Source organism: Quercus suber, unplaced genomic scaffold (genome assembly GCF_002906115.3).
Source record: "Quercus suber isolate HL8 unplaced genomic scaffold, Cork oak 2.0 scaffold_351, whole genome shotgun sequence".
NCBI classification, from domain to species: Eukaryota; Viridiplantae; Streptophyta; class Magnoliopsida; order Fagales; family Fagaceae; genus Quercus; species Quercus suber.
The window spans coordinates 501,225-528,615 of record NW_027069803.1 but is presented as its reverse complement, the minus strand read 5'-3'; the positions used below and the strand labels follow the sequence as shown (position 1 = coordinate 528,615).

Sequence of the window (27,391 nt, the reverse complement as noted above, 5' to 3'; positions counted from 1 at the left end):
ATATATATATATATATATATATTTTTTTTTTTTAAATTTTGGGTAAATTACATAATCTTATACATAATTTGGGGTGGTTTCAAATTAAATCACAAATTCAATTTTAATTAAAAAATTTTAAATTTTAAAATTCAATTTGAGACCACTATCATATCGTCGGAAAAATATAAGTTACCCTAAAATATTTAACTAATAGATGAAAGGGGTTAAAAAAAAGTTTGAGAAATGTTACGTCTACAACATTTTCACAACAAGTCGTAGGTGATTAGTTGTTACTGGTTTTAATTTGAACTTACTGTTGAAATTACTTTTCTACCCCACCAATAATAACCTGTAACAACTTGTCATATATAATTTATTGTGAAAATATTGTAAAAATGTTATGAAATGTCATTTCTCAAAAAGTTTAGGCACATAAAGGGCTTGGACAAAAAAATAAGAGGCCCATAATATGTTTGAAGTACAATCCAATCCCAGTTTTGGCCCAAGAAATTCAAGCCCATCTTATAGAGTATTACCATTCTCTGACATCGAAAAGAGTCGGTAAAGAACATTGAGTCAACATTCAATGTAGTCATTATGGATTGTGGTTTTCCTGGTTGCCGATTGCCAATGCTTTTCTTTATGAAAATCCCATCGAGGTTGAAGTTTTTAGGTTAAAGTATTCAGTACCCGTTGGAAGCTGGGACCATTATCATTATGTAAATTTCTTCAGAATTCAATGGTCTTTCACAAAAATAAAGATCTAATAATTGGAATTCCAGTTTACAAGACAACATTTGTATAGGAATCATCATGTCATATTATTTTTAGCACCTTCATGCAAATTTGGTCTGCACACTTATTAGTAGTAATTGATAGTCGGTGAAAGATCATGGATCCCACCTCTTTTATACATGTGCTAAAAGGTGTTGAAGATCTTGATTTCCTATGGAAAATATTGAAAGGTAAACACTGTCACTGTCATAGTCATGCCACACTTTCATTATATGGTTAGTCCTTCGGCTAAAGTAGTCAAGTACCAAGCTTTTGGAATCTTTAGTCCTTTCTTTTTTCTCTGGTCTTTACGTGATGCCGAAGCTTCCTTGAAATTAAAGGGGGTCTCTTCCTCATCTGAATTTTACTATCTTTCATGCATTTTGGACCAAATATAGATGTACCTCAACTGCAAAATGGGCATAGTAACAAATTGCATAATGAATAGTCCATTAGCCAGTCTTTTTTGTGCTTCTCTCTCATGTTTTTTTGGTTGGGTTTTTGTGCTTTTCTTTTGAATAACAAAAAAAAGAAAGAATCTTAGGCTTTTTTTACCTATTAGGCTAATTTTCCAAACATATTACTGCTGTGGCTGATTTTGAAACATTTATGTTAAGTGATTGCTTTTGGAGCTTGAACCTCTGAAAATCGAGTTCCAATGTGAAGAGCTCGAGTTCCACTAGAAGCTTAAAAGGAAAAATAGCATCTCATACTTTTGTCCTAGGACTTGAGCTCTAAAAGTGGTCACACAATAAAAATGTTTTAAAATCGGGTACAAAACTCATATGTTTTGGAAATTTTAACCTAACAGGCAAAATAAAACCAGAATTTTAAGATGAAAACACGTAGTCAGAGATGGTCAGACCAAACATAAAGGTAAATATAATATGTAATTTATTGTTGTCCCGAAAAACTATTTATCTTTATAATTACTATCTGGGTAAAGCTTTCAAAAAGAAAAAGGAAAAAAAAGCAGGTATATGGGCATCTAACTCTACCAGAAAGGTAAGAAAAAGAGGAAAGAGTTCTTACTTCTTATCTCCTTCTCTATTTTTTAATATTATCTAATTTACTATTACTTTCAAGTTTCAACTCATGAAAGCTTTTCATTATTGTCCTCTCTCTCTCTCTCTTTGGGCTGATGATGACACTCATTTGTGAACCTGGCCACGGGTTTTCATACAGTTTGGCGGAAGTGAGACTGGTAGAGTCACATCTGTATTTCTCCTTTATCAAAATTGTTCATTTGGTGTAATTTCAAAGGAGGAAAAAAAAAATGCAATAGATTTACAAACCACTTTTGACTCTTAAAGATGTTTGGTAGGGCTTAGCTTTATGCTTTAAGATATGATATTTGCAAATGCAATTTTACATATATATAGATTGGTTCAAACAACAATGACAACATAAAACAAGGTCACTCTTCCAAGCATCCCAAATATAAATAGAGAGAGAAGAATTATTACAACTAATAAAACCACTAACATCATAAGAACATTTAGCAACAATATGTGCCACAGAGTGTAGATCCTTAATTCCTTTTAAGTTCAACCATAATGCGTAATGAACCTAATTGTGGTCTGGATGTTTGGAAACATTGTATTCTATTTCGTCTTGGTGCATTACACAATGTCATGAAACTCATGCAAAAACTTGATAAAATAAGATTTTTTTTCATAAATAATCTGTCCTATCATATCATTAGGTGCATGGAGCCTACATATACACCACAAAGAAAGAGGATAATATATATATATATATATATTATAGTTGGCTAAAAAAATGAGAAGAAGTGAAAATTTCACAGATTAATAAAACTTTAGTGAGGAATTAGTGTTTTAATAGAAATCGAATCAAAATCCTCATTAATTTAGTGTTTGGTGACATTGGGCTTAAGAGAAAGATGGAAAGAGAGAGGTTAAGAACCCAAGCATAGTTTCTTCTACTTTCACTAACCTAGCTATGCTTTACTGTGAAAGTTGAGATTTAGGCGTAAAACCTACAATAAAAAAAAATGCATCAAATATATTCTTATAATCTTATACGCCTTCATCTAATATTCTTTTTCCTTTTCTTAAATTTTCTAGACTTTTTGGAAACCATTATCCATTTTTGTAAGCACTTTGATTGCAAAGCATGACAATCTATTCAATGAATTTACTTTGTTTGAGGTATTAGATTCAGACTCTCATGAACTGTGTTGACAATTTTCCTCTTTTGAACAGAAGTTATTGGAATTTCCTCATGTTGGGAGAAGATCTTTAAAAAATAATGCTACTATTACAAAACAACATCACTACATTTTCCCTTTCTGCCATTGTAATTATTAAATTATAAAAAATAAAAACATACCATATTACTTAAGAAATTAAATCAATTAAAAAATAATATTTTAATATTATTCCACAAAAAATTATTAATTTTTTGTAATTAAAATTAATTTACAAACACCTATACATTAGTAAAATAAATATTTTTGAAATTCATATTAGTACAATATATTTTTTAGGACAGTAATGCAAGTGATTATTTAGTAATATCAAAGTATAGTGACATAAAACCCTTTTTTTTTTTTTTTTTTCCGAATAAAATCTTTTTTGAGAGAACGTGTTTAAACAATTTGGCGGCACCCATTAACCCAAGGTTGACTTTAGACTTGAAGACCATATAATCCCAACCAAGCCAATTTCACCATTTTTTTCAATTATATTTGTGCCTTACTTTATTACAAGCTCATTTTACTAAATTCGAGAGAAAATGAGGTTTGAACCAAAATTATATAGTAACACATAAAAAAAATGTTATTATTTCTAAATTATCACTTAAATTAATAATTTTTTCAATTAATACGCTCAATGGTTTTGAGTCCTTTGACCATTTTTTGAGGGGTTATTTATTTATTTTTTTTAAATAGTAATTTTTTATTTGTTATAGAGAAAAACTCACACACACACAATTGAAGAAATAATAGACTGACTTATCTTAAATTGTACTGCAAAGTATTTGTATCATCAAATTAAAAACCAAACCCTGATATTTTCCCTCTTTGCCGTGCGCTTGAACCCTGGTATTGTTCTTAACCTCTTCTTCCTACAGTTAGCTTCTTCCTTTGACCTCCATTCTTTATAGATCGCCATTTTAACAACCCCATATACCTACCACACTTTTTTCTCTAAATCCTCAAGACCCAAAACCCACTTCACAAACCCCACTCTTTTTGCCCACACCCAAGAAAAACACACAACCTCTCTTTCTTTCACTTCTGCTCATCGCTCATACTTGTTCAATAATCAATACCCACTTCATTTCAAGGTCAGTTCTCTTCTGGGTCTCTCTCCAAAACCCACTCACACTTCACAATTTCACCATATTTTGATTTTTTTTTTCTTTTATTTTTTTAATTTATTAATTTTTGCTTCAATATAGGGGTATAGTTATACTACAAAGTAACAAACACCCACATCTTTTTGAGGTCAGTTCTCATCTGGGTTGTCCTCCAAACCAATAAATTTTGAAAATTTATTAAATAATTATTGTATTTTTTTTGGTGGGTATAGTAGGAACTGTAACTGGAGGGAACAGCCATGGGGACAAGGAGTCAGCAATTGAGTCGAGAGGAGGAGGAGGAGGATCCACCAGGTCGAGGTGCCACCACAATTTCGGGCCAATCAGTGTCGACAAGCCGGAGTGTAGGGTCACCGTCGAGCCGGAGCGAGCAGACCATGGCAACACCCGCCAGTGACAGCACTTTTCTTAGACTAAACCATCTTGACATCCAAGGGGACGATGCCGGATCGCAAGGCGCTGTTGCGTGAGTCCATTGTTGTTATTAGTTATCTTGAGCTTGTGTGTTGGGTGAGGGTTTGAGGTTTTTATGTGACATGTTGTTTGGGATTGAAACTTAGGTTGTTGTTTGAAATTAACATTGTTATTCAGAGGGTCCACGAAATTGTTATAAAGGTAATTACAGTTATTGTAGATGGGTACATTGTCGAAATGTGTCGTGTATTTGATACAGTTTATACTTTGAGTGAGCTGGAGAAAGTTGAAATTGTGGAATTGTAGATTTATGTTGTAGAAAGATAGACTTATGTCTGACTTTTGAAATGTCTGACTTTTGAAATTCTTACAGTAATTCTATATTGGTGTTATAATTCTCATGTGAATGCACAATGTTGGATGTGAACTATTTCATTCTATAGTTCTAATAGATGATTAGTTGCTTGTTGTTCAGTGAAAACTAATATTACTTATGAAAAAGGATAAAGAAACTTTAGCTTTAATTTCTTTGAATACTTTCTTACTGTGTATCCGTTTCTGAACAGTAGCAAGAAGAAAAAGAGAGGGCAACGGGCTGTTGGAGGTGATAAGAGTGGAAGAGGACTCCGCCAATTCAGCATGAAAGGTGTTAGATTCATCTTCATCTCTTTATGTACTTTTTCATTGCTTTTTTCTTCCCTGATTAATTGGTAAAATCCTTGCAAGTTATGAATTGTAGTTAAGCAAAGATTGCTTTGCACGTACCAAATGTTGAGAGGCTGAATTCCATCAGATGTTTGGGATTTTAGAGGGAAAAAGTGGAGTGGGTAGGATATTTTCTTAGGTGGAGGAAAAGATACGGATTTCTTCTCCTCCTCTTGTTTGAGTGTTTTATGTTTTGTTTTAGACAATGAAAAATGAAGGAAACTGTCTACTTTTCTTTTAAAATTGCACCCTTTCTTTTAAATTTTACTATTATTGTGCTGTGGGTATTTTAGCGATTCTGGAAAAGTAATGCTGACAGTTTTTTCTTTTTTAGTAAATTTGCCTGATTCTGTGCAAAGAGCAATATAGTTAAAAGGGCTCCTAAGGTGAAATACAGTTTCCCTTTTTGAATAACGTATCAAATAGCACTTCCTTCTCCTTTAAGAGTAGATGGAGGATGAGGTCAAGGTTGAAAACCCACTAGGTGTATGTGTAATTTAGGGATAAGAAATGGCACGCTTTCATTAACCTCCATTGAGGTTTCACAAAATGACATTTTCCCAAGAGGTTTGTATAAATGTTACAAATAAGTTCATGCTCTTTCACATTGTGGCTTTTCTAACAGAATATTTCATCTTAAATTTTTTTTCATACCAAACTATGGACACAATGGCACTCATCTCTTGAGGTTTCTAGATGACTGATGCTCCCTCCCTTAGAGAAGTAACCATTTGAGAGGACAAGTACTTATTTGTTGCATTTATACAAAACCTCAGGTAGGAGATTTTCAATGTGTGCATGGTTTAGCTTTTCTCTGTTAGCTTATTTGGTTATGTACAACTTTTTCAAACTTCATTTTTTCCAAGTACAGGTGTACAACTATATTTTTGCCAACTTTTAGCAAATAAGAAAACAAATATGCTCTCAACAAAAAAGTTGATCCAAACGCACTCTCATATTTTTTTTGATAAACAAATATGCTCTCATATGATTGATCCTTTCCCCATATCCTCTCCTTTCCCTCCAAAACTACCAATTTAACAAGCTGTGAAGTCTATCAAGTAGAAAGTATCCTTGTATGGCTTGCTTTTCTCAGCATGGCCATTTTTGCAGCTGTGTTAATGGATTCTTTTATTATTTTTTTCCTTGATGAAAAAAATAGAGTTGATGAAGACAAAATTTTGACTGTCTTATGTATAAATTTTGTTGGAATTTTTTAGTGTGCGAGAAAGTGGAAAGCAAGGGGAGAACTACTTACAATGAGGTTAGGTGATTTGTTGAAGTCATTCGTTAATTTTGTTTGTTGCATTTGGTGAAATTATAATGTTCAATTTTTTGAGTGCTTGTCCCTATTATTAAATGACCTTCATATTTGATCAAGATGTTATGTTAATGCTTTTATTTATAGTTCTATTATTTGAGTGTGTTTATTGATGTCTATGTACTAAGGATGGAGTAATTTGGGTGTTGCCAATATCCTTCTTTTTAAGGATGGAGTAATTTGGGTGTTGCCAATATCCTTCTTTTTAAAGTACGACATAGATGGAAAGATTGAAATGGATGTAAATTATAGGATGAGAGCAAGGTGGATGAAGTATAGAAGCACAATCTCATTTTAAAAGACTGCGATAAGACCAACAGTGCTGTATGGTACTGAATGTTGGGCTATTGAGAAGTTGTAAAGAAGTAACATACTGATAAAATGAGTGTAGTTGAAATGAGAATGTTAAGATGGATAAGTGGAAATAAAATGAAAAATAGGATTAGAAATGAGAAAATTTGCTTAAAGATATGAGTGACCCTATTGATGAAAAGATGAGGGAGACTCACTTGAGATGCTTTGGTCATGTTTAGTAGAGAGCGATTAATGCACCAATGAGAAGAAAGAGTGTTAATTCAAGTTGAGGGAATAAATATATGGTAGAGGAAGACCGAAAATTACATTATAAGACCAACCTTGTTCTATGGTTCTGAATGCTGGGCTAAAATTTTTGGTTGTTAAGAAGCAAGATATTTATAAAATGAATGTAGCTCAAATGAGAGTGTAGGATGGCTAGGTGGGAATAAAAGGAAAGATATGATTGAAACGAGGAAATTTAGGTGACCATTATTGATAAAAAGATGAGGGAGAGTCACTTGAGATGGTTTGGTTATGTTCAATGGAGAGCTATAAATGTACTAATGAGAAAGAGTGAGTTGAAATCAAGTGGAGGGAATGAAAAAAGGTAGAGGAAGACCAAATATCACATTAATATAAATGGTAAAAAGGGACATGTCAATTAGGGAAATAATAGAGTATACAATATTAGAAAAGAATACTTATGGCCAACCTTGATTAGTCTATTGAGGATTTATAGCCGATGCCGATCCTGAAATTTTGGGACTAAGTCTTTGTTTTTATTGAAGTATGGTAGAAAATTAGTGAATGTTTATTTCGGGTCAACAGAATTCACCATGTTTTGATGGACATGACTACTTGTAATAGATCATATATTTGCATGTTTGAGTGATTGAAACATTTTCTCATTGTTCCCATTGAAGTGATGGGCTCTTTTAAAAGTTGAATGTCAAACCCTTCAATACTTTATTAAAATTTTCATGTCAACTATAAATATAAAGCTTATGGACTTATGGCCCAATATAATTACTCTTCTAGTGGGTTATCATGACTTCGTCTTCCCAGTAATCACACACACATGTAATGAACTTTTCTGTTGTTGAAATTCTTTCTTTTAAATGTTACTTCATTTGTATCTTCCTTCATCTCCTTTCCTTGGGTAGCTTAATTTTCTTCCATTTTAATTTCTATTGCATTAATTGAAATTCACAATGCATAGAAATTCTGATTGTACCTGTATAATAATTTTGAGTGAATAACTTGGTTCTATTAAGCTGACAAACCTTTGCTAGAGCATATAATTATACATTTATCAATGTAAATTTTGTTATATATAGCCAAGAGCCTTGTAGCTCAACTGACACTTTTTGGTGCTTTCAATGAAAACATCTAGGTTCAAATCTCCTCTCCTCCATTAGAACTAACGAATTATTTTTTTTAAAAAGTAAATTTTGTTAAATTTATGATTCAAGATATAGTTAGTTGTGTTCTCTATCTCATACATGCTAATACTTCTCTGCCTTCAAGTTGTCTCTCTCTACTTTGTTTTAGTTGATGAAATAATTCTTTTGATGCATTTCAGAATTTTTACACTTACAACATTGAACTTTTTATTGGAAATGCATTAGTTATGTGTATAAATTTAAGTTCTACTGCAAAATCAGGAGCTGAGGATTTGGATTTTTCTACCTTCTTTTACATCGATGGATTATGATTGACACTTAAACTTTCTGCCAGAAGGATTGCAGTTAGATAATGAATTTACGGACATTCAAATTTTGGAATGCCCTGCTTAATGAAGTTGGATTAGCTTCCCTCTCTCTCCTTCACAAAACATTTTCTTCATTTGGTCTTCAAAAGGACAGTGGCAGTGGTTTAAGAAGCATTCTAGTGGAGTAATCAGTGGTTTTCTGCAGGTCTTCACTTAGGTTCATACAGATCCATCAATTTGATTAGAACTGGGAACATGCGAATTTACAAATCAATTGTTTGGATGAGTTATTAATATCCAAATTTTCGTTGACTTGGGATTGAGCATATTATTGTGTACTGTGTCATGTTTATTTTATCTCTCTGCATGCTGTATTCAGCAGCCATGCAAAATTGTGGATGATCATAGCTTATAGTCATTGGGAATCTTCCTCAAATATTCATTAAGAGCATTTATTCTAATTTTGAAGCTCTGTATCTAGAAATCCATTTCTCCGGACAACATTTAGACAATTTTCATTATTACTTCCTGGTCTTTGCAATGGCTGTTGTTTCCATTGTCCATGTATTTACCAATGATCTTGTAATCCATATATAATTCTGAGAATTTAAAGTAATATCCAGGTAGCCGATGAACTTGTTGCGGAGTTTGCTGATCCAAGCAATAGTGTAACGTCTCCAGATCAGGTTTGCTATTTTTTAACCTCACAGATAGATATGTTATTCATCTGTGCAATCACATCTGCAATCTCATGGGTAACGTGGAACTTGCTGATATAACTCCCCCCCTCCCTTGAATTTCTATTTGACAGCAACAATATGATGAGAAAAACATCCGGCGGAGGGTGTATGATGCTCTGAATGTTCTCATGGCGATGGATATTATATCTAAGGATAAAAAGGAGATACAATGGAAAGGTCTGCCTCGAACTAGCCTGAACGATATTGAAGAACTAAAGGTTGGAATGCAACTTTTGTTTTTTATGTCTTGCAGTTATTGGATGGATTTTTCTGTAATCAGAATCCTAGATTTAATTAGAGCTTAAACAACTCCTTAAATTTAATGAATGCAGACAGAGCGCCTCGGACTCAGAAATAGAATTGAAAAGAAAGCTGCGTATTTGCAAGAACTGGATGAACAAGTATGGCTTTCTATTTGTTACCTATATGATTGCTTTGGCTTGAATTCGTTCTTTGCTATGCTTAGGTTGGGAATTTTTTTTTTCAATGATCTACCTTAAAAAAAGAAGAAGAATAATAAAGAAACTCAGAACCTGATACTAGGTACTCATCATGTCTGTTCACTCTAACTTCCTATCTCCTTTCATAAAGTTTGTAGGTCTCCAGAACCTGATACAACGAAATGAGCAATTGTACAGCTCTGAAAATGCTCCCAGCGGAGGTGTGGCTTTACCTTTCATTCTGGTTCAGGTAGATTTCTTCTCGCTATTTCCCTTTCTATCAAAGCTTCATCCATTCTGTGAATAAATTAGAAAGGTGCTATGTTTTAAAGGTTTGCTATGACCCAAGAATGGCTTCCCAAAATTTGTAAAATAAATCCTACTTAAGGTTTAAGTGTAATTTGGCCAATCCTACCTAAGGTTAGGTGTAATTTGGTCAATAAGATATTGCTCAAAGGCACTTCCTCCCCCCATAAGAATGGGGTGTGGGTAATGTTATGAGCATTAGGTGATGTGTGACTTCCCTGTCAGGAAAAAAAGAAAAAGGTTTAGGTGTAATTTGGTTGGTGCCCGCCCTGTGACAGTCAGTGTTTACTTAAAGTCATAAATGTTTTGTTTGATGCTTTTCTGGTTTCAACTCTGTGTGTGTTTTTTTGTGCCTTAATAATTTTCTCATTGGTGCTTTAAGAGATTCAAAATTATGAGGTTATGGTATAAACATTGTGGTAATTTGTTAATCGCAAAATAAATCGCTGACAGAACATGATGTTGTTATCATGAGGGAAGCTCAATGATTAGCAAAATTCCCACTTGTACATTTTTAAAGGGTTGTTGAACCAATTATCTTGTCTTTCTCTAGAAATATATAGTACAGATACATGTAACTTGCGGAAGTGCAAGAACAAAGACATTGTAAGGAAGATTGTTGTCTGCATTACCACTTCTAGTCATTTTTAGAAACAAGGATTTATCCTATTGAAAAGTGATATCGGAAGCAGCTTCCTCAACTCAACCGCTGATAGTTTGATTCCTTAAAAATTTTCTGCATATTTTCTCTTCATATCTACCGCACAAGACAAAGGGCCGAGTTTTAGATGGGACTGCCCTGATGTTTACCAAAGTGCCTTCCCCAACAAGTTAGCATTTCCACAGCCATTTTGGGCATGGCCCACATTATTCCAAAAAGAGTAAGGACAAAGAGAACGAAGTTCCTTAGCTTTAAGGATCCCCAAAAAAAAACAAGAGAGAGAAAAAAGAGGGAGAGATGGTCACCACTAACTTTACACATGCAACACCAGTCTATTATAAACTTCTTTTGCTAGATTGCGTTATCAACCATTAATATCTCAAAAAAAGGTCGTTTCCTAGCGCACAAGGATCCCATTTTTGCAGGGTCTAGGAGAGGTCATGGTAGACAACCTTCCCCCCAATTTTTTTAGAGAGGTTGATTCCCGGACTCCAACCTGCAGCCTATTGCTTTTGGCAGAAGGCACTTGCCGTTGACCAAAAATAGCCACCTTCTGTGATACTTGTACCTGCCACATGTTTTGCCATGCATGAGAAACTGCAATCCAATCCCCCTTAGTGCTAAACATGTGGCTGGATTAATTGCATGTGGACACCGACTCTAGTGATATCATAGAAAAAGTTAAACCCTTAGTATGCCCAAGGGTTTGCATATCATGTGTCATCAGCTTGATGTATAGGGGTTGTTTAAGGATTGGTTGGTTTTGAAACGTCATTATATTTAACATTGAAAAGGCACATAGGGGATATTTAAGGATTGGTTTTGAAATATCATTATCTTTAACATGGAAAAAGCACGAAAGTTTGTGTTGTCCATCACCTCCAATGGTCCTTAATGGCATATGAGGAGAATCTGGAAAGTGGGTTCTTAGATTGTCTAACTAGTTTGTTCACTTGTGGTACAATTGGTCAGGAATGACCAAAGATTAATGTTGAGTGATATACCTGTTGCCTATTCACAGCTAATTTAATATAATTTGATCACAATAATATGAAGTCTCCTTATTCATATATTTGATGCAGAATTTTGTTGATTTTTTTTTTTTTGGGGTAATTTATTGCTGGGTCATGAATGTTTTTTTTTTGGTGGAAGGGGTGGGTGGGGGTAAGTTGCATTACAAATCTCTTACTTTCTTTCATAGTCCTCACCAATGAACTCTAGCTCAAATGACAAGTGGAGGGTTAGGTCGTGGCCTTGCGGTTTTAAGACCCATAAGGTGAAACACCAATAAAAGAAAAGTTTTGTTCATAGTCTTCTCTAAGAACTTATTTAAACATTTTCCTTCTCTCTACTTGATACACGGGTTTGACCCTCAATAGGAGGGGCCCTGAATTACCTGATACACGATTTTGACGATTGAGGTCATGTATCTGTGGATTACTCCCTAGGGGTGGGTCCAAAGGGTCTTGCCTTGGTGAGGCTCCATGTCAAAAAAAAAAAAAAAAAAAAAATTACAACAAAAGTATATAACATATGAACATCATTGGACCAATTAAATCATATATTTGGTTCCTATTAACTTGACTAGAATTAGAATGTCATAAAACATGGAAACAACTAACAAAGCCTTAGTCCCAAAATTTTGGGGTCGGATATGGATCCTCAACATATTTGTTAGGTTTGATCGTATGTATTCTTTGCCTCCATTCTGCCCTATCTAAAGTCATGTTCTTTGTTACTCCCTTAATTGACATGTCCCTTTTTATTACTTTTAACTAATATGGTTTTTATTCTTCCTCTATCTTTTTTCGTTTCCTTAACTTGGATAAACTCGCTCATTTTTACTTGTGCATTAGTCACTCTCCTTTGCATATATGACCAAACCATCTTAACTCTCCTTCATCTTTTCATCAACAGGGGCTACCCTTGTCTTTTGTCGAATTTCCTCATTTTGAATCCTATCTTTCCGTGTATTTCCACTTATCCATTTTAGTATTCTCATTTCAGCTACTCATTTAATGAATATGTTGCTTCTTAACATTTTAACATTGTACTTGGGCCACTCAATCCTATTCAATTATTTTTAGTTTTGTACATGGCTCATCGTAACATGTATAAAGGGAAAAATGCGTAATTATATTTTGGTCAATTGATTCAAATTGATTTCATTTGGAACTAATGACATTAAATTAATAGGATTGAGTTTGGGTTTTGGCTTAATCAAGTTTTGGGTATGTATGGCTAATCTGAAATAAATGGAATGTTCACCCCAAGATATGTCTAGTGCTCAAGTCTAGTTGAAATTGTGTAATTGATGATCACACAATAATTTAGTTCTAACTTCTAAGTTTGAATAGTTTGCATAGACATATTCTGTACTAAAAAATAAAATTTTGGATATTTACGTTACAACTTTGGCGATATCAAGCGAGATTGTGATAGTAGGATCACCTGTATACAATTCTCACCTTCATTTTTTTTTTTTTTTTAAAAAAAAAAAAAAAAAAAAAATTACAACAAAAGTATATAACATATGAACATCATTGGACCAATTAAATCATATATTTGGTTCCTATTAACTTGACTAGAATTAGAATGTCATAAAACATGGAAACAACTAACAAAGCCTTAGTCCCAAAATTTTGGGGTCGGATATGGATCCTCAACATATTTGTTAGGTTTGATCGTATGTATTCTTTGCCTCCATTCTGCCCTATCTAAAGTCATGTTCTTTGTTACTCCCTTAATTGACATGTCCCTTTTTATTACTTTTAACTAATATGGTTTTTATTCTTCCTCTATCTTTTTTCGTTTCCTTAACTTGGATAAACTCGCTCATTTTTACTTGTGCATTAGTCACTCTCCTTTGCATATATGACCAAACCATCTTAACTCTCCTTCATCTTTTCATCAACAGGGGCTACCCTTGTCTTTTGTCGAATTTCCTCATTTTGAATCCTATCTTTCCGTGTATTTCCACTTATCCATTTTAGTATTCTCATTTCAGCTACTCATTTAATGAATATGTTGCTTCTTAACATTTTAACATTGTACTTGGGCCACTCAATCCTATTCAATTATTTTTAGTTTTGTACATGGCTCATCGTAACATGTATAAAGGGAAAAATGCGTAATTATATTTTGGTCAATTGATTCAAATTGATTTCATTTGGAACTAATGACATTAAATTAATAGGATTGAGTTTGGGTTTTGGCTTAATCAAGTTTTGGGTATGTATGGCTAATCTGAAATAAATGGAATGTTCACCCCAAGATATGTCTAGTGCTCAAGTCTAGTTGAAATTGTGTAATTGATGATCACACAATAATTTAGTTCTAACTTCTAAGTTTGAATAGTTTGCATAGACATATTCTGTACTAAAAAATAAAATTTTGGATATTTACGTTACAACTTTGGCGATATCAAGCGAGATTGTGATAGTAGGATCACCTGTATACAATTCTCACCTTCATTTTTTTTTTTTTTTGTTGTCTTTATGGGATTCCAGCCTGTTAACATAGAATAATGACCGGCTTTTGCCTTTGTAACATGGTTCCTTTTTGAAGAGGTTGAAAGTGATGTTTCATCAGTGTAAAGAGTTAGCCCTCCTAGCATGAAGGGAGTGAGGGTCTGTGGAGATAATCCTTTCTTTATAAAAATAGCCAAGGGTTAATTAATAAGAAAGTTTGAGATGATACAGATTGAAGATGCTGGGTGTTGCTAATGTTATTAGGACTCTGTGGATTATCAAGAAAGCTGGTTTTATGGTAGTCCTTTCTTTAATGTTTTCCCCCCCTCAGGTCCCATCCAGCTTTTGTGCATTACGTCAATCTAGATTTGAAGGCGTCCTACATTTACATTGCTTCTATCAAACCTGCGTTGTTTTTGAGCCAAATGATTTTTTTCCCCATGAATTCCAATCTATTTACATGCTGTGAGATACTGGAAAGTTGTCACCTCTTTTATTTGATTTGTTCCCCCTTCCATTCCTTATGCACGCCATGAATTAGACAAGCAAAGTGATGGCAGTTTTCTATGTCCATTTAGATTTGAAATGAAAGGTGGAAAAGTGAGTTAAAAAAGATTAGTGTGAGCAGAGATGTTCAAATTGATCTGTTATTTAACCCAGGCTATATTTTAGTAATACAAATACTCAGAAATGCTTACTGGTTTGTATTTGCCATTTTTAATCTCTTTGTTATTTGTATGTTCTATGAACTGCAGAGTGTTTTAAATTTGTTCACGTTTATCTTTGCGAAGTGCCTTGTCATTGTGAAAATTTTAAATGTCCTTAGATATTCCAGTTGCTTTCACATGCCTCATCTCTTTTTTTCCTGACATTTGAAACTGTAGACACGGCCACATGCAACTGTTGAGGTGGAAATATCAGAAGATATGCAACTGGTGCATTTTGACTTCAACAGGTAAACAAGCCTTTAAGCATGCTATATTTCTCAAATTTCAGCTTCCATTAATCGACTGATCTTCTTCAAACATCTGTAGACCATTTTGTAGAGGGGATGTTGAATGCTAAGAGAGTCCCCACTAGCATGATATTGATATAGTCAGAAATACTATGTTGTCCCCTGCTTTAGTGACTCTTAAAATTGCTACAAGAAAAGCAGAGGGAACCAACCAAGCATCTTCTAGACTTTGATTTTTTTTTTTCCAAGTATTTGATTTATTGTACATAAGGGTCACTATCATTTTATTTGGTCCTATTTGCAGCACCCCGTTTGAGCTCCATGATGACAACTATGTTCTGAAGGCAATGAAATTTTGTGAAAGACCACAGGTTGATGATATGGCACACAATTTTACTGCAGATGGAGGTGAAGGTTCTAGCATGTCAAATATGTATCAAACGCAGATACCTCTTCCTCCAATGTCAAACACAACAATTAGGCCTCCCACCTCACCGCCTCTTCCTGGAATACTAAAAGCACGTGTCAAGCACGAGCATTGATCAACAACAAGAAGTTTGAACATCTCTCCATGAACAATATTCTCAGCATGTCTGTATATTTTTGTAAAGTAATTTGCCAGAAGTTGGTTAGGCCCCTAATGATCATCCTTACCTCATTAGTTTGCCGTCTTTAGAAACTTCTTGGGGTTGTGCTTCTGGCAAGTTGCATGTCCATTATTCACTATTGTAATCACTTATAATATTCTTTTGCTGCTTTTTGGCCTCCAAATGTAGTAGAAATGACTCTAGAGGATTGTCCAGCTCCATAGGAAATTATAAAATCAGTTCTACAATTGGACTTGTATTGTATATTGCATTTATGTCTCCACTTCAATTATGTTATTGCCAATTGCCCCGCTACCATGAGAAAGTTTCTAGGGATACAACTTGTTCCGTAATTTACTGAAGTGGCAGATTGTAAATGATGTAAACTTAAAGTGATGTTAGTGATGGGTTCTTGTAAAAATGATTGTTTGCCGCTCAAAATGTGTCATCTCAACAAGGCATGATAAAAGTTGTGGAACAAATTGTGATCAAAACAAAGATGTACAACCATGAATCACTATTTCAACAAGGAAGCTAAAAAGAGAAGACAAGTAATAGAAACTGATCATTTCAACTCCTGCTTTAAAACCTTAGAAGTTTTACTTCTTGCAATGGCAACCGAAAAGCCTAACCCTACAATTTGAAAAGATTCTTATTTCTTACATTGATATAAGTGTTTCTTGCTTTAAAACCTTTGAAGTTTTACTTCTTTCAGTGGCAATGGAAAAGCCTACTTTTGGGTCAAATAAAGTAGAGTTGGCAAAAAATAACATAATTTTGAGTCAAATTTACTTTATTCTATTCTACTCTCCCTCAATCCAAATGAACTATACAATTTGAAAAGACTCATGTTCTCTACATTGATATAAGTGTTTCTTAGCAATCATTGGCCAAGAAAAATAAACATTTTTTAGCAGTTAATTGTAATTGTTGCATAAAAAAATTTTAACTAGTAATTTTAGTGGTAGATTTAAATTGAAACCAATAATCACTTGCCACTTATAATTTGTTTATAAACATGTTGTGTACATAACACTTCTCATATTACAATGATGTTATGCTAATCACATCCAATCTTCTTAAATTTTGTAAAATAAAGTTATTACGATGATGTTGTACTAATTATTGTAAGTTTCTTTAAAAGATTCTCTACTCTCCTTGTGTTTATGTTAAAAATATTTAGTTTTTTTAAAAGAAAAACAATGTATTAATCTCATATTGAAAAATGAGCGTGAGTTAAAGAAATTTAAAATTTGTATCGTATATTCAAGAATTAGTTTTTTTTTTTTTTTTTTAGAAACAAGAGTTAAACCCTTTTAGATATAAACACATTTTTCCTTCTCTCTTTATATGTTAAGAATATTAAGTATTCTCCAAAAAAAAAAAAAAAAAAAAAAAATCGCAATAGTCCATCTTAGATGTTTTAAAAATAAAGTTACGAATTTTTGTTGGATAGATAAAAATATTTTTTTTTGTTTCGGATGGACAATATTAAACTTTGTTACAGTTGCCTCCTTGGTAATAAATCTTTTGTGATTTTGGGTAAAAGGAAAACAAATTAGAGTTACAAACTCCTTCCATCAATGGCTGCCTCAACCGGTTCCTCCAATCCATCTACGGCTCCACTCCCTCCTAAAATCCTGCTAGCAAAGCCGGGACTCGTCACGGGCGGCCCAGTCACCGGTAAGTTCGGCCGTGGCGATGACGATACGGCGTCGCATCGGTCCCGCCTCCCTCCAATTGGATCACTCAACCTCCTCTCCGATTCATGGGACTTCCACATCGATCGCTTTCTCCCGGTACTCTCTCTCTCTTTCTCTGCAACCAAACAAAACAAAGCCCCAAAAGTAAAGGAACCTGGCTACTAATGGTGTGTAGGGTTTTAATAAAATGCAGTTTCTAACAGAGAATACAGATTTTACTGTGGTGGGAGTGATTGGTCCACCTGGGGTTGGCAAGTCCACCATTATGAACGAGCTTTATGGTTTTGATGCTTCTTCACCTGGTTAGTATATACTAATGCTTCCAATTCTTTCGTTTTTGTTTTTTTTTTAGTTGAAATTTGTGGTTGATCGGATAAGAATAAGATAGGGTTTTTTTTGTTTACTTGCAATGCAAGGAATGCTACCGCCATTTGCGATAGAGACAGAAGAAAGTAGAGCAATGGCAAGACATTGTAGTGTAGGCATTGAACCTAGGATTTCTTCCGAACGCATTATACTTCTCGATACCCAGGTAAAGGTTTTATTTATGATTTTGTTGCTCTTTTGTTTGAAGTACATATTCTTTGTTTCAATCAAAAATTCAAATGCAAAAATCACTAAAAAAAATAGTAAAGAAAAATTGAAAATGTAGAAGCTATAGATACATAGACTCAGGGGCGGAGCCAGAAATTTTGGTTTGGGGGGGCCAAGTTGTGATGTTAATATATTAGTTAAGACAAACCTCTATACACACACATATAAAAATTAATTTACTAAGAGGATTTATCAGCTTCTAAATTTTATTGAGCATACAAAAGTCATGTGTTTCTTCTATTAGACATGTACAAAAATTTATCATTTTTTACATAGTTTAATTTGTTAAACCTCTTAAATTATATGATTTTAATATAATTTCTCTTTCTTTTAAGAGCACCATTGAAATGAGTCAAAATTTGGGGAGGGCCAACTTCAATTTTTACATGCTACATTTTTTAAAATGTAAATAATATAAATACTATAAAATAATTTTTTTAAATTTTGGGGGGCCTTGGCCCCCCCACCCTTGTGTGTGGCTCCGCCACTGCATAGACACAAACATAATGTAATTTCCACTTCAATCAAAGTGCTCCATCATTTTCTTGAATGCAATGTGAAAGTATTCTATTTTTCTTACTAGCTCTTCCCTCATTTTCTCAGTACCCAAACAGGAAAGAACAAAAATAAAATAAAATAAAATAAAAAAGAAAGAAAAGAAAAGAGAGAGGGTGATAATTCATAAAGAGGCCATCTGGGTCGGCCTGCCTGAGAAAATGGACCCTTTTAACTATACCTGAAAGGCTGAAACTTCCCTACTCTTAATATATGAAGAAGAAAAAAAAACCCATCATCACAGCCTCTTGTTATGTGTCCACACAGAGAGAGAGAGAGAGACTAACATGTTCTTTTGTAAGTGTTCTTTGTCTACTCCAATATTAACGGTCAGAATTTTAATTAATTTCATCAAGAACATGTCTGTATCATGTATTCCTCTGTGCTATTGAATTTCACACATTAAGTTACGAGTTGAGAATCATAGAGATCTTCTAGAGTTGAAGTAAGTTTGGGAAGCAAAAACTTGGGTGTTGGGAAGAATGAAAGAAATCTTTATGTGACTAATTACTTGTCAAAGAAGAAAGGATGCTTTATGTGGCTAAATGTCTAATGGGACAGTAAGGCACTTTGTGTGTACATGTTTCACTTCATAATTTTTCATGTGCCTTTCTATTGACCATGGTGACTGTATTATGTATTTAACATCTGTCATGCCATACAAATAATCTTTAATCATGAATTTAATATTCCCAAGTGATTTGTCTTTAATAAATACTATAGAAAGACATTTGTAAGTAAATATAAGAAACTGGTGAATACTTACTTGAGGGTAACTTAATTATTTATATCTGTATCCTTCGTGGAGGGTGGGGAGTTTGGTTGGCAAGAGTTCTGGTTAGTGTTTTCTTCTTGACAAGTTAGCTTTTACAGCTTGCTTTCTTTTATGTGCTTGAAGAGGCATGGGTATCATCATAAATATCTTTCTGCTTTTAACTCTCTCAGTGGAAAACAAGTCAACGCTCATAGTATCAGTAGCATGTCTGATACATTACATGAGGATTTGAAAGTTACTGCCCTTTTTCTGTGTTTGTGGTTTCAATGTTTTTAGGCATTCTCTATATCTTGAGGTATCTTTATTCATTTATAATATATTCTTCTTGAATTGCAGCCCGTATTTAGTCCTTCTGTTTTAACTGAGATTATGAGACCTGATGGCTTATCCACAATATCAGTTCTAAGTGGTGAGTCTCTGTCTGCTGAATTGGCTCATGAACTTATGAGTATTCAGGTAAACTTTGAGACTAAGTGTGTTTATTAATTTATTTGTTTTCTTAAGATAAAAGAAAGTCTCTAAATACATTTCATGTTTCCTGATATTCGCTTTTATCATTGATTTATCAATTATCTTTAGTGTTGTGCAATTGAGCGCATATTTACAACTGTTGAAGTTTGAAGGTCTTATGAACTTGTCTTTTTTTGCCATGCTGCAAGGAATCCTTCTAGCTTGGTGTTCTCCTGGCATCTATTTGTCACGTATTGCTTGTGGTATCAGATGGAGTTCATGATAACAACATGTGGCGTTTGATGTTGACTGTAAGATTCTCTCCTTGATTACTGCTTGTCATATGTTTTATATAAGTAACTTAGCCAATAAAGTCTTGCTCAAATTGCTTTTTCTCCTCCTACACTAATGGATTCATCATTCAAGACCCGCTTATTGTGTGTGCTACTTACCAATAATAAAAAAACTTAAGAGTAACTTATGTACAAGCACATCGTATCTCCTTTTTTATTTTATTTTATTTTATTGTATTTTTATTTTTTATTTTTATAAACTTTATTTATTTATTTAAAATTTTATTTATGCTTAAGATTTCTATTGAAATTAATGTTTAAAAATTCTTTTCCTCCTACACTAATGGATTCATTTTATTTATTTATTTGTATTTGTATTTTTTATTTTTATAAACTTTATTTATTTATTTAAAATTTTATTTATGCTTAAGATTTCTATTGAAATTAATGTTTCAAAATTCTTTTCCTTACATGTTTGAATGTGCTTCTTGTGTTCAATTGTGGTTCTCGGGCTTATATGATGATAGATTTTAGGATAGTTGTAACTATTGTTGTCAAAATCGCGATCTGGATCGTAAAATCGCACGATTTTACGATCCCACCTCACCAAAAAGTTTAAAAATCGTAGCAGGATCACAAAAATGGTAAGATCGTATAGAATTGTAGAATCGTAGGATCGTAGGATCGTATGGGATCCTACCATTTGGCTTTTATTTATTTATTTATTTATTTTAAGTGGGATTCATTTGGGTAAGATAATCCACCTAAACACACAAGGCCAACGGGTTATCAGAAGCCCAATAATGAATTGAAGTCCCAAATTTACCCCTATGTCAACATAAAATCTCAAAAAAACATATAGTACTTAAGTATAACGTTTTGGATGTTGATACTAAGAAGGATATAGATGATGAAATGGGATATGACAATGACAGTAATTAGATTAGAAGAACCTTAGAATGAAAATTCTCTTTTGGATTTCATATTTGTAATTAGCTAGTTTACCTTAGATTGAGAATTCTTTTTTAGATTACATATTGTAAATTTGTAGTTAGCTAGTTTTTATATGCTAACTAGCCTAACTTATTTTGGATTTGAAACTTAGAATTTGGAAAACATTTTCCATATGTGTAGATAATATTTTGGTACTTAGTTGCTAATTAAACATGTATTGAACTTTTTTAGACACATTATGTCAAAAGTTAAATATATTTTGTTTCATTAGAATGACATAAGAACGATGTAGTGCGTGCAAATTACATTTTATGATGCAAAATTTTTTTTTAATGGATGGATTCGTATTTTAAGTGATTATATAACATACAAAGTCACTATCAATAGGTTTTTTGCTTAAAATCTGAAAATAGGTAGGATCTTACGATCCATAATCCAATCCTATGATCCACGATCCTACTTACCTCCTACGGTCCTACGTAGGATCTCGATGTTGATAACCTTGGTTGTAACTATCTACCCAAAACTATGAGGTTGTGTTTCGTAACTTTCCCTTACAAGTTTGAATGTGGTTCTGGCATTCAGATGTGGCTCTCAAGCTTATCTGATATTAGATTGTAGGGCAGTTGTAAAGCAGCTAAATTTTAAACATTTACTTATATTATACCGATTAAAAAAAAATTGTAGGGTAGTTGTGCATTCAATCTATGATGTCCACCTTAAACTACAAATTTCTACAATACACTCCAATTTGAGATTAATGTTAAAAATAACAAATTAGCAAGCTGATTGGAATGGATATGGTAAATTAATGGGAACTAATCCATTAATTTGACATAATAGTGAACCCTATCACCTGACTAACCCACTAATTCAATAATTGTGACATATTAGCGAACCCAATCAACCCTCCAGCCTACTAATTTAATAATGTTGACAATAATTTTGGATGGTGGAGTGGACATTGAAAATCAGAGTGTTGATTCTTTTTTTTCCCCTTTAATATTTTTCTGCAGCTTCTGCTAAACCTTTCTGTATTTGCAATTGTTGATATAGCTCCTATTCTCTGACAGTAGCAACCATGAATTGCCTTTAATGGGCAACACATGCAGTGCTTTGGTGCACAAAAATTTGGTGGTCAAAGTGGTCTTTCTCAATTAGAACTCCATTTCCAAGTGTTTCTCACATTTCAGACTGTCACAGCTGATGTAATCTGCACATTTCATTTTATAATTTTAATTTTTAACATGCCTATTCTCCATTGAAAGTTTAAACATATTGGTGTTATGGACCTTATGGTTTTGTAATAACTAACAAGACTGATCATTACATGGAAAATTAAAGTTGGACTGAAGTTATAACTATTGCATATCACCAGACTCTTTTTTTTTCTCTCTCTCTCTCTCTCTCTTCCCAATATTTAAGTATTTAAGGTTCCTGTTAAGTAGTTTGCATTAACTTCTTTAAATTTTAATGGGGGAATGTTGTTTTCATTGCCATACTTCTTACATGTGATCTCTTGCATGATATCTCCTTGCAGGTGGATTTGTTGAAACATGGCATACCTGACCCATCTTCACTAATCCCTGCTCATTCCCTGAGCTCAAATTTGGGGCCTGAAAAGGAAAACAAAGATAAAGTTCATGAAAGTGAAGAGTATTTGGCTGCTCCAGTTTTTGTCCATACAAAGTGAGTGATATTTTCGCACATGTTTTTCACCATCATAGATGGAGATATAATTATGGTTTGTTTGACAAAAGGTTAGAAGTTAGAAGAAATGATTAAAACATGACAAGGGCACAAGGATTGAATTTGCCTTGATCCACCTTTTGTGATATCACTTATGTTCTATTCATGTCCAGATTCATTTGTTTCTATATGATGTCATCTGTGTTTCATTTCTGTATACATCTGCAAATCACAAATTGCAATATGTATAATTCGTTCTTTTCTTTGATTTCTTAGATATCATTTCAAGAAGTTGTGCAACCTTGCTGTTCAATATGTTGTTCTGTACAGAAGGTTAGAGCAACAAAAGCAACTAATCTCTTTGTTGTTTTTTCACTGTTTGCAGACTGCATGACCAAGATCTCACTCCACATAATATTGTCCAATTGAGGAAGGCCATTTTACAATATTTTGGCATGTCTTCCTTCATGAGAGACAAATCTGGAAATATGACCAAAGATCAACCATTTTCTTCTGTGGCCTCTGGTGCTCAGAGTATTGATCCTGATTCTGTGTGGCCAAATTTGTTTGTAATCCCTCTGAAGAACAAGGATGAATCTCCGAGAGGTCAATATGAAAGTTACAATACCTCACTATGGAAAATGCGGGATCAGGTCTCTTTCTCATGTGCACACACACACACACACACACACACACACACACACACACACACATTTATACATTAAAATCTTGATATAATCCGGTATACATCAATTCTTGAAAATCTAGGATATGATATGGGGGCTGTATATTTATGAACTAATATATGTACTTAAAAGTGATTTTCTCTTACAGGTTCTATCCATGAAGTGCCCTTCATTTGCAAGGACTGTTTCCGAACGTGATTGGTTGAAGAATGTGGCCAAGATTTGGGAACTTGTGAAGAGCTCCCCGACAATTGCTGAGTACAGCAAAACACTTCAAAGTTCTGGCCTGTTTAGGAGGTAGCCAGCCCAAGAATGAAAACAGCAAAACACTTCAAGGTACCCATGTTTAGGAGGTAGCCAGCCCATGTATTTCATTTGTCTTTGCAAAATCATACAATGGGCGGTTTATTGATTAGTTTCCCTATTTAGCTTGTTTTGATTTCTTATATATGTACACGAGCATGTGCTTGGTTTCCTTGTTGGGTCAAATGCTTGGCTCGTTAAGATGATGGGCTGATGACAAATGAAATCTCCTTTTTCCTTTTTATTTATTTATTTTTTGATGGGAAGAAATGGAACTTCTAAGCTAAGGAGTAGTGGCTTAGTTAATTTCTTATTTTCTTAAGCAAATATGAAGGGTGGTTCGACTAAGCAATTGACCGTTCAAGATATGCCTCTGCCAACAGAAAATGGATGTAGATGTGCTCTTTAATTTGGTCTTTCAAATGTTATGGATTTGCATATACATTTCTTTTTCCTCTTCCTCCTCCACCACCGCCCCCCACCCACCCCCCCCCCCCCCCCCCCCCCCCCCCCCCTTCTCTTGGTGGCGTGGGGTGGCCCCACTAGGACGTCTGATATCTAGCCCAAGTTGTGAGGTTTTCATTGTGCTAGCATATATTCTCCTGCACATTTGATAAATGGGTCTTTGGCAGGGCATTTCCTCACTAGCCGTTAGGCACAAGCAAAACGTGTGCATAAGCAATCAAGATGTATTATAATTCATGAACCTCACCAAATTCCCTATGAGAATATCTTATATTGTAAAACATCGCATGAGTTCTTGCAAGGAACATTAATTCAAAAAGAAAAACATGAAAGGGAAATGAACATAGAGAGAGTTTTTGGCCAAAATGGAAAAAGAAAATGATAAAACGGAAACTTGTAAAACTATGATTAAAATGGTAAATCCTGAAGTCAATCTTGATGCACCCTATAGGTATTAATTGGGTGAGAATGATTTCATTAAACTTTGGGAAGATTTGGTCTCCAAATCTTATTGAATCTTACTAGAGGAAAAAACAGTCGATTGTTAATTAGATGTATGTTTAAATTCTTTTTTAAAATAGTTTCAACCTATGGCGTCTGAAAAATATATTTAAAAGTTTTATTTTTTGGGACCATGGAAAATTGAAAACCTTTTTGGTCTTCTTCTTTATAATCCTTTTTTGGTGAGTTAGTACTATATAATTTCGTTAAAATTGAAAACCTGATTTATAATCTAAATCGACACTTTACAATTTATGTAAAGTTTGTGTATAAATTGCTTCTACCATTTTGCCAACATATATGATATATGGCTACAATATTCTAAGAATAGATTGACCAAAGAAAATCATACCACCTAGAGCTGTTTGGCTCTTATATAGGGTATAGGGTTAGAAAAGTAACAATGGTTTAATATATTGTAACAATAATGTTTCCTCTACCAAAGAATGTTCATGGGATAGATAACACGACTGAGGTGTAACTAGTTGTCCTGTTCATGGAAATTTATAGATAAGATTGAGGTAACAAATGCGTAATAATGACTTTCTTATTCGAAAGCTCCTTTCAAATTCAAATGGTCAAACATACTAGTACAATAATGAGTACCACTAAATATCATAACACATAAATTAGGCAGCCTAATACAAGAGAAAAAACACATAAGCATGCCAAACATTTATTAATATCATACAATGAAGTATTTGGTAGTGTCCAATATCTACTTTTCCATTACTCCAAAGGATGACACAATCTGCTAGTTCGGATCTCCCTTTCGAGTCAAAACCTCACTTATCATATAAGAATAAGGTTCCCGCTTTCCAATTCTTCAATATTGAAGCCTGTCTCAAGTATTCCTCAGTTAAGCTGGATCTTGCTGATTTTGCTGCAATTATGCGCTTGCGTTTTTCTTGAAGTGCCAAGATATCTCTATCGATTTTATCGAGAGCATCGTCTTCTTCTTTTTCAACATGAAGACCAAGGTAAGCCTGCACAACTCTTTTTAAATGGTCAAAAGCAAATTGAATTTTGAATTCTGCTAATTGTAATATCCTCAACCTTGTCCACCAATTGAGAAGCAAATCCTCTGTGACATCCACAATCTTGGTGTTTATCATGCTATATATACTCTCACATAACGTGTTAAATAAATACATTTTTACCTTTGGCCTTAACATGGACATGGCACTAATATCCCCGTGTTTAGAAAGTAAGTGCTCAAGGATCGGAGCCAACCTTCGGATAATCATGTAATCCCCAACACTAGCTACCTCTTCTTTAGGAGCCCACTCTGAGTCAATCTCAGGAGCATTCTCTACAGTCATAAATGGTGCAGGAATCTTTACAACACGATCAATAACCTTCGTGAATTGTGTGTAATTCTTATCATAATGAAGGAAAGCTTCGAATTCACTATCTTCATCATGGTCATCCTCTTTAGCAATAACTTTTTTCGTTTCTACAACCCTCAAAACACTATTCAATTGCTCAATCTCATCTCTACTCCAAGATTTCAAATTGTCATACAAGGTCAAAGTTGTCTTGACCTGTTCTTTCTTTTGCACCGTCTCCTTTGCCTTATTTTTTCCAATCAACTTACCAGAATGTCCAAGAGTACTCCTCAATTCTACGTCTCCATACTCTCCCTTTAGCGATGATATTATCTAGAAACCAACCAGAGATTAAGTCAAGAGTACGAATCAAAAGTAAAATGTTAGACAAAGGAAGCCATCACGGTGCAATACTATTGAAACAAACTCCCCACAAGCGAAACACCAAAAAAAAAAAAAAAAAAGTAGAAAAGAATGAAAAATTAAGACCATAAAAAAAAATGCCATGTTTATATTCAATAACTACTTTGGTTGCCCAGTATTTTTCAACAAATTGTATGATGTTTTTAAAAAGAGTAATTCTATAGTACCCCCCCCAAAAAAAGGGGGTACGATACCCACTAGTAGGTAACCTGCTACACCAGGTTACTTTTTTCTCACATTTGACGGTTCCATTCTCACATTATGCAGTTTCAATATCACATGTGACAGTTCTCTTCTCACATTTGGTGGTTCCTTTACTTTTTTCTCACATTTGACAGTTCCATTTTCACATTGTGCAGTTCCAATATCACATGTGACAGTTCTTTTCTCACATTTGATGGTTCTTTTACTTTTTTTTCTCACATCTGACGGTTCCATCCTCACATTGTGCGGTTCCAACATCACATATGACAGTTCTTTTCTCACATTGGGTGGTTTTCTTACTTTTTTTCTCACACTTGATAGTTCCATCCTCATATTGTGCAGTTCCAACATCACATGTAACAGTTCTTTTCTCACATTTAATGGATCCCTTACTTTTTTTCTCACATTTGACAGTTTCATCCTCACATTATGCAGTTCCAACATCAAATGTGACAGTTCTTTTCTCACATTTGGTGGTTCCCTTACTTTTTTTTTCTCACATTTGACAGTTTCATCCTCACATTATGTGGTTCCAACATCACATATGACAGTTCTTTTGTCACATTGGGTGGTTCCCTTATCTTTTTCTCACACTTGACAGTTCCATTATCACATTGTGCAGTTCCAACATCACATATGACAGTTTTTTTGTCACATTGGGTGGTTCCCTTACTTTTTTCTCACACTTGACGGTTCCATCCTCACATTATGCAGTTCCAACATCACATGTGACAATTATTTTCTCACATTTGGTGGTTCT

At 33.9% G+C, this 27,391-nt stretch overlaps 2 protein-coding genes across 7 annotated transcripts; both read left to right on the top strand.

Moving 5' to 3' along the window:
- The first annotated feature begins 3,741 nt into the window (after window positions 1-3,741).
- Window positions 3,742-15,972, top strand: LOC112000390 (transcription factor-like protein DPB). Of its 4 annotated transcripts, none has more exons than XM_024032509.2 (11): window positions 3,742-4,068; window positions 4,183-4,228; window positions 4,317-4,567; window positions 5,082-5,161; window positions 6,441-6,484; window positions 9,173-9,235; window positions 9,361-9,507; window positions 9,622-9,690; window positions 9,881-9,979; window positions 15,051-15,121; window positions 15,426-15,972. In XM_024032509.2, the coding sequence occupies exons 3-11, from the start codon at window positions 4,341-4,343 to the stop codon at window positions 15,661-15,663; spliced, it is 1,038 nt and encodes a 345-aa protein (XP_023888277.1). In that variant the 5' UTR covers window positions 3,742-4,068; window positions 4,183-4,228; window positions 4,317-4,340; the 3' UTR covers window positions 15,664-15,972. The 4 variants fall into 4 exon arrangements, with proteins under 4 accessions (XP_023888277.1, XP_023888275.1, XP_065616122.1 ...); XM_024032507.2 differs by having other exon boundaries at window positions 4,314-4,567; XM_065760050.1 differs by lacking the exon at window positions 4,183-4,228.
- Window positions 15,973-17,221: 1,249 nt separating this feature from the next.
- Window positions 17,222-23,954, top strand: LOC112000393 (uncharacterized). 3 transcript variants are annotated; one of them, XM_065760054.1, is made up of 8 exons: window positions 17,222-17,507; window positions 17,605-17,713; window positions 17,828-17,943; window positions 19,672-19,791; window positions 20,007-20,096; window positions 22,573-22,721; window positions 23,107-23,327; window positions 23,556-23,954. In XM_065760054.1, the coding sequence occupies exons 1-8, from the start codon at window positions 17,292-17,294 to the stop codon at window positions 23,603-23,605; spliced, it is 1,071 nt and encodes a 356-aa protein (XP_065616126.1). In that variant the 5' UTR covers window positions 17,222-17,291; the 3' UTR covers window positions 23,606-23,954. The 3 variants fall into 3 exon arrangements, with proteins under 3 accessions (XP_065616126.1, XP_023888283.2, XP_023888284.2); XM_024032515.2 differs by having other exon boundaries at window positions 17,225-17,507; window positions 23,107-23,374; XM_024032516.2 differs by having other exon boundaries at window positions 17,357-17,507; window positions 17,615-17,713; window positions 23,107-23,374.
- Window positions 23,955-27,391: the final 3,437 nt, after the last annotated feature.

Excerpts from the sequence above, each read along its gene's own strand:
- LOC112000393 (XM_024032515.2), top strand. The coding sequence starts at position 17,292 with ATGGCTGCCTCAACCGGTTCCTCCAATCCATCTACGGCTCCACTCCCT. Across the intron at positions 17,714-17,827 it reads TTTTGATGCTTCTTCACCTG|GAATGCTACCGCCATTTGCG; the intron begins GTTAGTATATAC and ends TTGCAATGCAAG. Across the intron at positions 19,792-20,006 it reads ATGAACTTATGAGTATTCAG|CTTGGTGTTCTCCTGGCATC; the intron begins GTAAACTTTGAG and ends GAATCCTTCTAG.
- LOC112000390 (XM_065760050.1), top strand. The coding sequence starts at position 4,341 with ATGGGGACAAGGAGTCAGCAATTGAGTCGAGAGGAGGAGGAGGAGGAT. Across the intron at positions 5,162-6,440 it reads CCGCCAATTCAGCATGAAAG|TGTGCGAGAAAGTGGAAAGC; the intron begins GTGTTAGATTCA and ends GGAATTTTTTAG. Across the intron at positions 9,508-9,621 it reads ACGATATTGAAGAACTAAAG|ACAGAGCGCCTCGGACTCAG; the intron begins GTTGGAATGCAA and ends TAATGAATGCAG.